General features: G+C 39.3%; 1 protein-coding gene across 4 annotated transcripts in view; it reads left to right on the forward strand.

The window, feature by feature from the left end:
- Positions 1–12,540, forward strand: part of myo3a (myosin IIIA) — a 60,647-nt gene that overhangs the window by 23,022 nt on the left and 25,085 nt on the right. For all 4 annotated transcript variants that reach the window (XM_067578237.1, XM_067578233.1, XM_067578235.1 and 1 more), the window contains exons 7-17: positions 3,353–3,418; positions 3,540–3,695; positions 5,266–5,362; positions 6,286–6,402; positions 6,906–7,010; positions 7,131–7,214; positions 7,750–7,952; positions 9,347–9,445; positions 9,564–9,678; positions 11,214–11,340; positions 11,920–12,130. In XM_067578237.1, coding sequence (XP_067434338.1) covers positions 3,353–3,418; positions 3,540–3,695; positions 5,266–5,362; positions 6,286–6,402; positions 6,906–7,010; positions 7,131–7,214; positions 7,750–7,952; positions 9,347–9,445; positions 9,564–9,678; positions 11,214–11,340; positions 11,920–12,130 — 1,380 coding nt within the window. The remainder of the gene's footprint in view (positions 1–3,352; positions 3,419–3,539; positions 3,696–5,265; positions 5,363–6,285; positions 6,403–6,905; positions 7,011–7,130; positions 7,215–7,749; positions 7,953–9,346; positions 9,446–9,563; positions 9,679–11,213; positions 11,341–11,919; positions 12,131–12,540) is intronic.

A 12,540-nucleotide genomic window follows, 5' to 3' on the forward strand; every position in this document is an offset into this window, starting at 1 on the left:
CTCTATACTGACTGTCACCAGACAAAGTACAGTTTTTTTCATTTCAAACGGCTTTTTTCTGCTTGCAGGGGCTTATTCTAAAACCCCTCCCCTCCTGGCACTGATCCCATTCCTCCTGTGGGGGAGGCTGAGAGCACAGCCACCAACCCTCCTCTCATCTAGTGTGTATTGTGGGCTGAAGGTGAAAAGTAATTGTTTACCGTCTCCTAATTCTAGTGTGAGAGCTGCATAAGCACTTACCGTCACTGTCATCTTAACGGCACAGCACTTTGTCCATCACACACACACACACACACACACACACACACACACACACACACACACATAGGCCGTTCCTATGTCATAGCTGTCCTGTGTGTTTGCTCAGGGGGTCGTGCTCCACAGGAGCCATCACACAGCTTTCTCAGAATCTATGTGACTGCTGCAGCCAGAGCTTCAGGCTTTTTGTTCTCACTCCTCACCTCCCTTGTCTCACTACTCTGGCTTCATTTGTCAAGCAGTCTTGGAAAAAGCCACACCGAAGGCACCGGTTCAACCACACCCATCTTATTTAATTTAGCCTCGGCTTAAACAATACCAAACAGAAACAGTAGATCATCAGGGACGCCCGTCAGTTTGATGTGTTCCCTATAATGCCTGTATGCCATTTTTTTATCCCGTAGTGGTGTGTCTTTTCATTTTCATTACAGTTTTTACATGGAATATTAAAAAGTTGAATCAAATCTCATACATTTTCCTGCAACCATTACCACCTTTCTGAAGCTGTAGTAGTAGTGGGCTTAGCTGGTCCACCTGGCTGATGGGGCTCCAGTAGACACCAGGTGTTGTTCCTAATGCTATACCTCTATAAAAGCAGAGCAGGACAAATTGTTGGATTGAAAAGACTCCACTTAAAACATTTGTTAAACATTCTTAACGTGAGTAAAACTGTGGGCATGTATTTCTCTGTCAAGAGAAATGACGCACATCAACCTGACATCCTTGTTAAAGGAGAGGTTATTAAAATTGCTGAGTACTTCAACAAGTTTCTGGGCATAAATGTTGATTTTAAGTTAAATTTTAAGAAATAGATAAAAAAAAAAAGGTCTCAAGAAGAGTCAGAGCTAGCCTGATGAATTTTAGATATATTAGGCATCAACTGCCTCTAGCCGCTGCTAAGCTCTTTACGCACTCAGTAATTTTCTTGCACTTATCTTACTGTGCTACAAGCTGGTCCCAGGCAGGAGTGACTATGCTAAAACCATTATACACTCTTTACAATCTGTGAAAATTCTTGATAAAAAAAACCAGGGAGCTACAATCATTGTACCGTCATTCAAAAGTATAATTTATTGACCTTCAACAGTTTTCTCTGCGTTGCAGATATGTGCCTGATGCATAAATTAATTGATGATCATGCGCCACCGCTTACACAATGTGTGTCATTCTGCAGGAACAATGCTAGCAAGACCAGAGCATCAGTCAGAGGTGACTGCTCAGCTAAATTTAGGAAAACTGCTTTCAGACAATCAGAATTTTCAGTCAGAGCAGCAGATAAACGGAACTCAGTTCCCACACATATCAGCGAATGAACAAGCTTCAGTATTTATAAAAAAAAAACAAACAAAACAAAACAAAAAAAAACACTTAAAACACGTCTCAAGACAAACCAATGATTTGATCAATCATCTAAAACTTTTTATGGAACCAACTGTTTTCCAACATGAAGAGTATGTAATGTATATTTTGTATGATGTTTTATATGAGATGTACTGTTTGTACATTTTGCTAATTGTATTGTTGTTAATAGTTTGTATTGTACTGTATTGTCTTTAATATTTTCCTGCCCAGGGACCGCAGATGTAAATTAGCTATATGGCTAACTCTGGCCCAACAGTTGTGTTGTGCATGGCCCTTGTTAAATAAACAAACAAAAATTTGATAAAAATTAGTTGTTTTTACCCCTGGAAACTATGTTTCTGCTGTGCCCTCTACAGTATACAATCATAATATCATCAGCATTATGCAATCCATCCAACACAAAAACCTACACATTTTAATCTTCATCTCTCTATAGTCTCATAAATTATTATTATATTAATTATGAATTGTGAATCAAATAGCATTACTTTGTGCATGGTTTTCTGTTACTTTGTCTAGTCTCATTTGGAAAATGTAGGTTAGTTAGTTACAACACAAATTCAAATCCAACATAAACCATAATTTTATATCCCTCTACAAGGTTTCCACTGTACGTCACACATATCAACAGATCTCAATGCTCAAAATTACCCTCAACACATTCATCTAAATCCAAAAAGAGAATGGCAAGACAAAGACTGAAAATAGTCCAAATTAACATCCACAAGAACAAGTCAGATCGTCTTTGTCTGCCTTTCCTCACATTTAAATAGAGAGGCAGAAACAGAGAAAGACAGGGAGGGATTGATATGACAGTAGAAGTCAAATCCCAGCTCAAAGCATCAGACTCTGGAGCAGAGATTAAAAGGACTCTCCTAATTATGCGCACGTGTAAAGATTTAAGCTTTTATCCCTCATTATGTGTAACAGAGAAGATATGAATCCTGTAGAAAGTAGGTGTACTACTGGACACATTTCCTAAATACAACGTTTACCTGGGTATGACGGGTACAAACAAGTTATTAAAATCAAAATCTACCTTGCAAATTAAACATTTTGAATAGCTGTATAATTTTAAAGTAGCTCATGTGTGACTCAAGTCATCTCCATAAGTCCCTGTTTGTCTTCCGCATAAGAAAAACACTTTAATAGTCAGAGCATTAGCAGAACAAACTCCAAATAAATGTCTGATGCATTTGCTGTCTATATTGTGATAAACAGAAGATGTATGCCCTCTCATTAGGCCAATTTATCGCTGTCAGACCCAACGTGCAAAAGGCCCCCCGATGCATTAGCAGGCATCATCAACTTCCCCACCACTTGCCAGGAACCCTCTTGTAAAAAGGTACTTAAAGCAGAATGAGGAAACAGCAAATTAGCTCCGCTGTTACTCAGCTGTAAGGCCTTGTTTCTCATGACCCCTTAACAGCGTTTGTCTGTCTGAGTTCAGGTTTTACAGGAGAAACCATATGCCTATAAGATCTGGTTATATATTTTATATTGACAGTTTGTTTTTCTTTCATAAAACCAGCTGTATCGATACCACCCAGCTGTACAGGTAAAGAGGCCTCACGCCACCGCAGTAACATATCTGGAGGTCCTCGATGGGCGAATAGCTCCCGTGTTAAGATTCATTCCACTCTGTGCCTCGGCCTTTTGTTCTCCACCCTGCCTGCGTAAATCCCATCTCATCTTATCTTTCCATTTATCTTTTCCATTCCTTCCTTAACAGAAATCCTCCGCCTACTCTCCACCAGCCGGAGCTCTGGTCAGACAACTTTAATGACTTCATCTGCAAGTGAGTGCGGATGCTAGTGTGTTTGTTATGCCTCTGTGAATAATTATACCGATAGCTTTGAATATAAATCCAAGAATTTCATTGCACTCCTCCTCCTACCTTTTCTTCTTCCACCCCGCAGATGTCTGATTAAGGACTTTGAACTGAGACCAAATGTGTTAGACCTGCTCCAGCATGTGTTCATCAAACAGATCGTTGGCCGAGAGAAAATACTGCAGAAACAATTGATTGAACTCATTGATCTCAACCAACAAATAGGAGTCATTGAAAAAACAAGGTATCGTCCCAACTGTATTTGCATGCAGGTTTCCTTTCTCACATTTTCCATGCATATTTGTGACATGTTAGAAGTCATAGTACCACCGTTTTTCAAGCAGTACAAGTCAAACAGTCACACACCATAAAATGATTGATAGGCTTTGTTATAAACCGTACAAAAAAAGTCTGCAGGCCTTCCTGTCAGTGGGTTTAATGTACTAGGCTGCAGCTTAACTTTTGCAGACAGTATAATCCAAATTACCCTCCTTGCTGGATGTTTTACAAGCCCTGTCACCCTCACATACACAACAGCTCAATCCTCCACCAGCTTCACTCGACATGCAGGCTGCACAGCATGTGTCACATGAGTCAAAATGTTGGCCCAGAAAGTGTGTATTGTCCGTATGAAATGTTAATCCTATTTCTGTTGTTTAAGCTATCATGGAAAGACAGACAGTAATGACAGGTAACAAATGCCTATATGACCTTTATGCCGCAGTAGGAGTAGATGATAATTGGCTTTTTTTATTTAGTCCAGTTAGAGCTCTTGTTGTAGTTGTGAACGCACATGTATTTGCAATGAACTACATGGGTTGATTCGATTGTTTTCATACTGCCACCCTGCCATCGTTTCTTATTGTTGTTTGTCTTATGAGTCATTTTGTTGTCTCATTTTCCTCTGTCTTCTCCTGTCCTGCAATTTGATACTCTAATGTAACTGGGGTCAGTTGATGTTTTGCAGTAAACCAACTACATCAGTTGATGAGCTTCAAACCTCACCAGTGTTCATCGTTAAATACCAGACACAATAAATGGAGTTTTAGCTGAGATTAATTGCAGTCACGATGGAAAATTAGCAACTTACCATCAGCAAAATAATGATAAATACATCGAAATAGCAAATAATCAATATGAGGAAACAGCACTGTAATGAAGTTTTCCTACAAACCACAGGCAGTGATAAGTCTGATAAAGCTAGATAAAAAAAGAATTAAGCAGTAATTTTGATTTCACATCATGGCCAGACAGATGAAGGCATCCTGGTTTGCATTTTCCTTACAATATAAAGTTTATAAGAATGAAAACTCATCACAAGGCTGCTGTCTTGAATGATGTGATCTGTTGTTGTGTTGCCAGGCAGAATGAAACGATGCTTGTGGTTATGTGGTGCCCATCAGAACTAGAACTGAAAGGGTTTTACATACAGCAGACAAATGAAACTGATGTTTATTGATAACTAGTTAAAGTTGATTAGTTTAGCCGAGTCTCTTACAGGGCAAAGAGGGGAGAAATAACAATGCACACAGATGGGCACCATAGTTCATCATTTTTGCAATATAGAATTTAATTTACATATAGATCTTTATCCAGTTGAAGCTTTGATTGTATTTACATTGTTCAGGGTTTGACTGAAGAGATGAACCACTTTGCCTTAGCAAATACAATTTGCAGCACTGCTCACTGCTACAGTATGTGACCATACTGTATTGCATTTTAATTAGATAACTTACAGTAAGTTGTTATGTACAGTATAAACATTACATACATTGCTCAGTGAGAGACTTGGTTGTGCGTCCTGTGAATTCCAGGCATGAACGTATCCACACTAAAAAAGGAAGCCACATGAAGACACAGAGTGACCCCGATGAGGTGGACGACCTCGCCATCCTAGAGTTTCTAGACGAGGTATGAAAGTCAATGATAACTAATGTATCTCAATAAAAAAACAACAAAAAAAACATATTTGACTATAATCAGCAGGAGAATCAGCCCTGAAGTAGACACAAGAAAGCAAAAACTGTTAAAATAGAGATTACAATCAATCATCAGGCACAACTCTGTCATTTATTTCATATTTCATATTCACATTATTTCCTTAAAATTATGAGTTATTTGTGTGTTAATTGGCCATAATGGTTATATTTTACAAAGATATTTGGTGTCATGGAGTAATCATGCTCATCAATCAAGTTTTAATAATAAAATAATGTCATATTTTGTGATAATTGTAGCTCAGATAGGTTAATTGTGCTATGATTTATAGCTACTGCTATAAAAACATTCATACTGACAGAGCTGTAGGCCTATCACATTGCCATTGATACTTGTTTTTCCCATTTCTAACTAGAACATTCAGTATATTATTTCCTGCTCGCCCATGTCGGTCAGTTGAATGAACACAATGAGAAATGCACAGCAGCATCTTTTGCACAAATAATATTTAGAGCAATTCATCAAATCTGAGCCCAGCATTGACGTATTGAATGATACAACCGGTCTTAGTTGCCAGCGGATATTTCCACCCATCCTTCAAGATGCTGCTGGTATGAGGGAGGCAGTGCCGCCCTGCTATTGTTGATGTACCTGTCCAAGCAGTGAGAGCACCAGAGAATTAATCACCATATGACATGAGGATGATACATTGAGGTGACAGGCGTCACGGGCCTTGATTTGAGGCAGGACTTAAGCTAAAGTGCAGCCTGGTTGTAATGATGATTTTTATCTCCCATAATATGGTTTTGACAATGATCTAGGTATTCATTTGTTTGGGATTTAGTTGTCTGGAAGCATATTTGTAGAGGGAATCATGCTTGTTGCTTTTTTTCCAGAACACAGTCACAGAGCAGCTGCAGAATCGTTACGGAAGGGATCAAATCTACACGTATGTGGGAGACATCCTCATTGCAGTCAATCCTTTCCATAAGATGGAGATATACACTCCTCAGGTCTGTGGGTGGATATGGGCTTTTATGTGTGTTTGTGTGTGTGTGTGTATGTTTTTTATGCATGTGCTTGTACATTTGGTCAATAATGCACTGAATGTAGCCTAGTGTATCTCATTAGTGCCTCTGCAGTTCTCCAGTCTGCTGCATCCCATTTAGCCTCACCTCCACACACACACTAACACGTTCACACACACACACACATGCACACACTAACACGTTCACACACACACATTGCCCCCGTTTCTCTGCCTCTTCCATACCTCACTGACTATTTTGCTCCCAATCATCATGTTTTTCTTTGCCTCCAGTCCAGCTATTTTTCATTCCTTTTTCTTCTCAGAATGAAAATATAATGTATTGTACGGACACAGCTTTTACAGAGTGAAACGTAGACACTATTGTTAGATTTTATTTTACATAATACTTAATGGTATACGCAGTAAACTCATGTGCATATCTTAAATAAAACTTTTCACCCATTGTCCACCCCCTTCTCTTCATAGTACACTAAAATGTACATAGGAGCCAAGCGTACAGCTAATCCACCGCACATCTTTGCTGTGGCTGATGTCGCCTACCAGTCCATGGTGTCATACAATGCAGATCAGGTATGTGGTGCTTTTTTTTTATTTTATAGCATCCTGAGTGCAGAAAGCTGTTTTTGACACAACTTGTTTTGGTGTTTTTTTGTAGAAAGACGTCCTTATAATGTAATTTTCTGTGTACAGTGCATTGTGATCAGTGGGGAGAGTGGAGCAGGGAAAACAGAAGGTGCTCATCTGTTGGTGCAGCAGCTGACAGTTCTCGGGAAGGTGAGTCATAGTGCTCCATGAACACAACATTTTTATTAACATGTCCTTCCCCATTATTGTTTATACTTTATTGGATTCCCAGTAAAGATCGTCCTAGTTCCTGGGGTAAAAAACAAGCAATTTAAAATCATACACAGTCAAATTAAACCAAAACACCAAACACCTGAAATGAAAGGGTAAACATTAAAAATCATAGGATTCAAACAAAAAACAAATATCTAAAGATATGACTGACCAGATGTTTGAACCACAACAAATCATTAGTGAAGCATTTCAGATGCACAGAACTACAAAGTTACAGTTTTTTCCGGTTGACTGTGGATATTAGGGAACTTTATATCTAAAGTACACTGTCAAGGCTATTTAAGCATTCAGAATAGAGGAATAAAATAAGCAGTGACAGTGTCTCCTTTGATTTATATAACATGGGTAGAAAGGCACATGGCAGAAATTCATGGATCATTTCTTGACAAAAGCATATTTCTTCCACCGTATTGATTTCCCAGTTACTAAACTGAAATGATGTTTTATTTAGGCCAATAATCGCACGCTCCAGGAGAAGATCCTGCTGGTCAACAGCCTGGTGGAGGCATTTGGAAACGCCTGCACTGTCATCAACGACAACTCCAGCCGCTTTGGCAAGTACCTAGAAATGAAGTTCACCTGTGGAGGAACAGTGGTCGGAGCGCAGATATCCGAGTACCTGCTGGAGAAATCCAGAGTCATCCACCAGGCAGTGTAAATATCACTTCTTTCTTTCTGTCTTTGTCTCTTTCTTTTTGTCTAATGTAAACAACCTCATGACACTTTGCTGTTGTGACCTTCATTTGACAAAAACATTCACAGAAACCTAAATTGGGTCTTTTTCTGAGAGAACATTGCCAATAAGGTTGTTTTTCAGCCTGCTGGCCAAGGATCAGTGCGTAATCGACTCTGTCTTTCTTCCTTTCACCTCTGCTTCTCTATTTGAAACTGGTGGCGTTTGCCTTCAACCCGCACTTCAGTCAATCTATCCTTTCTTCTTATCATGTGTCTGGGGAACGGGCCGGGTCAAGTAGAGGGGCTAGCTTATTTCCTGTGTGATCAAAGATTGCGGTCTTGCAAGTGTCCTTAGTGGAACTCAAGTAGAAAGGCAGACTCGGGTGTTCCATTAGAAAACAGACATGCAGGTCTGAGGGTTTGATTTGGCTGAAAGCGTTTTATGTTGCACTTTTCTTCAGCCTGTTGTTAGATATTGATTTGTTTGGGGGGACAATAAACAAGATGAATCCATGTTTTTGCAAGAATTATGCTTCAATCATGCCTTCATATTTAATTACATCCATCAAAGAGGTTCTCAGTCTGGATGGTTTGTCCCTTTGTAGGCTTTTGGCTGTTAGTTAAAAGGATATCTCAAAATCTTGTGAACAGATTTCAGTTAAATTTGATGGAAAGTCAGGCTAAAGGACAAGAATCCAGATCCAGATACAGGTTTTTAAGTATGTGTGTAAATGTTGTGTATTTTTGATAAACATTTGGATCCAAATGCAGATCAAAAAAGTGTTTTATTATCACACAAGAGCAAAATAAGAGGGCTGTGCAGCCTTAGACTTTTTTTTACTTTACTTTATTTATCTCCTGTTTTACTTCTACCTCATTCATTGTATTATCATAGCAAAACAGGTTTCATATTCATTATAATGGCTATACTATGTACAGGCTGTGAAAACAAGTTTTCTGCAAGACAATAAAAAAAAAAATCTATCTTGTCTTTCAAACTCCACATTTCACGTTTGTAACAGAGGATTTCTGTTATAATTTTGTAGTCTTCAAAACCAAGGCCACAATTATTCTGATAACAACATCAGGTTTATTTGTTCAGACATCACAATGCTCCTCCAGAGCCTCAGAAGACATTATACAACTGTTTTAACAGGTGGATAAGTACTCCCCCTGACTCAAAAAGTATTTTACTATTAAGGTATTAGAGCAAATTAAATGTGCAGCATTGACAGAGGTACTCTATATGTGCTGTCCAGTTCATAGCATGTTTTGTGTGCTACCTTGTTCATGGTTTTACATCAGCAAAACAGAAGTGGCACAAGATCATCGCACACATTGTGGATTTCTGAGGCTTTTGTATGTTTCCACAGAGGAGAGAGGAACTTTCACATCTTCTACTACATTTATGCTGGTCTGGCTGACAGGAAGAAACTCGCCCACTACAAGCTCTCCGACAGCAAAACACCTAAGTAGGTTTGACATTCCTTAGCCCTTCTCTTAAACACTGTTATTTCCTCCTCAATCTACAAAACTCTCTACTGGCTGAGATTCCAATCCTGATCTTTGTGTTTCCTTTTTGTTCCACAGGTATCTGTGTAATGAGCACGTTAAATTAGGGCCTGACATAGTGAGCAACACCTTCTACAAGGAGCAGTTTGATGCAGTGGAGCAGTGTTTCAAAGTCATTGGATTCACCCTGGAGGTACACACAACTGCATTTAATTACTTGAAAAAGGCCTGCTCACAATGTTTAACAACATAACCTTCGTCCAAACATTCACATAGAGATGCACGTCCACTTCTATAGTATATGTATGTGTATTATGACACACACAGAGACAAGCGTACACTCAAAATGTTCAGCAAGTTCTCAAAAAATACATAACATAAGCTTCACAACTAGTGTACGAGCAGTTCCCCGGGTTGACTGTATGGTTTGTGATGGAGCATGAAGCTACAGGCACGTGTAGGCAGTCAGCTGTTGGCATTGTAAAGCCTAATGAGGCCCAAAGAACTGATTGCCTCTGGGATCTGCACGTCAATAGCACTTATCCTTTAAACGCTTGGCAGTGCTGGGGGAACGGCCTCCTATTCTGCAGTACGTCTTGTCTTGCATGAAATCACAGAGCGCTTATGAAGATTATCTTTGAGGCAACTGTATCTATTTTGAAACATAGTTTTGAGATAGTAACTGCCACATTAGAAGAGCTATTCTTGCATGTACCAGGGCCATCAGGCTAATTAAGCAGATAGATTTACAAATACGCCACATGATATACTTTTTCTTACCACTCTCTAATGAGGCACCCTTTATAAACATTTTATAAGTTGTAACTTTAGCCTTATTAACCATTTATTAATGCATCATAGACCAGACCGAATCTGAATCTGATATTCAGAAGAGCACAAATAGTGAGTTTTTACGAATATTTATTTTGTACAAATATTTTTAAAATTATTTGTTTTCAGGAAGGAAAAAAACCATGTCAAATAACAGCACTCAGGTCGGGACTCGTAGCATAGCGAGGTTACATCGTTGTCTCCGTCTCTCTCCTCTGCTTCGTTCTGTCTCTGTGTCAGGGATGTATAAATAGCTGCAGGTCTGTGTGTCTGATGGTGCTGAGCTTTGGCCGAGTGGTCAGTGCAGTTGTCCGCGGTCTTGGAGACCAGGGTTTGAGACCCGGAGTTGGAACCCTACTTTGCAAAATAGTTTATTGAAGAACACTTATTTTAACACTCTAATATCCTAAAATTTGAAGTGCAATAAAAACAAAAACAGGACTGTTACACCTATTTCCACTTTTATTCAAATACAAATACAAATAATGTTGCTGCCTCAAGAAATACAGATACAAATACAAATACTGGGCTCTCTGTACATCCCTAGTTGGTGCTTATCATTTCTATTTAGTAATAATGCAGCTATAAATGTTGGTAATCCAATAAATATTTTTAAAAAATCACAACCTTGTTACCCCAAAGTTCTTATAATGGATTTTCACTGATTTAGAATAAAGCCAATAGTTACAACTTAGAAAGCCTTTATGATGTGTGCATTGATCTTTCACACTCAAACATTTACATTATGACATCTTTATATTTTCTGTTAATGGAATTTAATGTTGTGTAAATGACACTCTTTTCCTTTGTCCATTTAGCTATAACATTTCATGCCAAAAAGACATGCTTGATGTTATTGACACACTGTCTCCGACTATCTGTCCATCATTTGTGCAGGAGCTGGGCAGTGTTTACAGCACTCTGGCTGCCATCCTCAACTCCGGCGATATCGAGTTTTCTCCGGTTGCCTCTGAGCACCAAACAGACAAGAGCAACATCTGCAACATTTCTGTCCTGGAAAATGGTGAGACGGAGAGAGAAAGACATGGCTCCACTCCCATATACGTATAATGACGTAAAACCAAACGTGACTTTTCATTTCCTCTGTTATACCCTCACTCCTCCTCCTCCTCCTCCTCCCTCCTCTGCTTCTCTCCATTAACTCTGCAGAGAGCTCCAGGTGGAATGGAGCTAAATATAGGAAAATATTGTTCTGAAATAAATTATCTACCACTATAGACAGGCTGTTGCAGTATTTTCATTTCCAAACATTCTGTACATTTGCAATGCTTAGATTTTGCAGGACGTTGTTTCCCTCTGGCATTATGTTTTCCATATTTAAACGTCTGATCTGCTTGCTAATTTACAATGCTGTCAATGTGAGGTTTATCACTTTGATGTGATGGATGAGCTGGAAAAAGCAGGTGTTCTTCCTCACTAATATTTTTCTGTGAACCTAGAGCAACTATAATACAACATGTTACTCTCATATTTGAGTCTGTATGTTCATAGCTAAGGATTCACACCAACATATTCTACACACGTTTGATTAGGAGAAATTCTAAGTTTTATCCTATTTCTCTCTTATCTCATGTCTCCTCAGTGGCCTCTCTGCTGCATATCCGCTCAGATGAGCTCCACGAAGCCCTGACTTCCCACTGTGTTGTGGCCCGGGGAGAGACAATCGTCAGGCCCAACACAGTGGAAAAAGCGGCGGAGGTGAGGGATGCCATGGGCAAGGCTCTCTACGGTCGCCTCTTCAGCTGGATTGTCAACCGCATCAACACGCTGCTGCGCCCCGACAGCCACCTAGGGTAAGATCGGGAGCAGAAAGTGTGATGCAATGTGTTTGGCTGTCGTGAATTCAGAATGAGGTCACCTCACAAAGTTCCAACTTTTGCATGGAAAGTGTGAAAATGTATGGACAATGGACTTTATCACTGCCAGCATTTGAGAACCGTGGAATCTGTTTTGATAATGCAGAAAGGCATAAAAGATTGATGTTATTTCATCTTGGTAAAGATCAGTGGTTCCCAACTGGAGGGGTCATGAATGATATATATTTCTTCAACCAAAAAAAGGGGAAATGAATGTCTGTACAAATTTTGAGGCAATCTATCCAATACTTACTAAGACATTTCATACAAAACCTCATGTTGACGCTAGAGGAAAAGTCAGGGGATCACCAAAGTCGTTATCCTCTATCCTCTGGGCACCGTGGGTG

This window comes from Thunnus thynnus, chromosome 21, assembly GCF_963924715.1.
Source record: "Thunnus thynnus chromosome 21, fThuThy2.1, whole genome shotgun sequence".
NCBI lineage: Eukaryota > Metazoa > Chordata > Actinopteri > Scombriformes > Scombridae > Thunnus > Thunnus thynnus.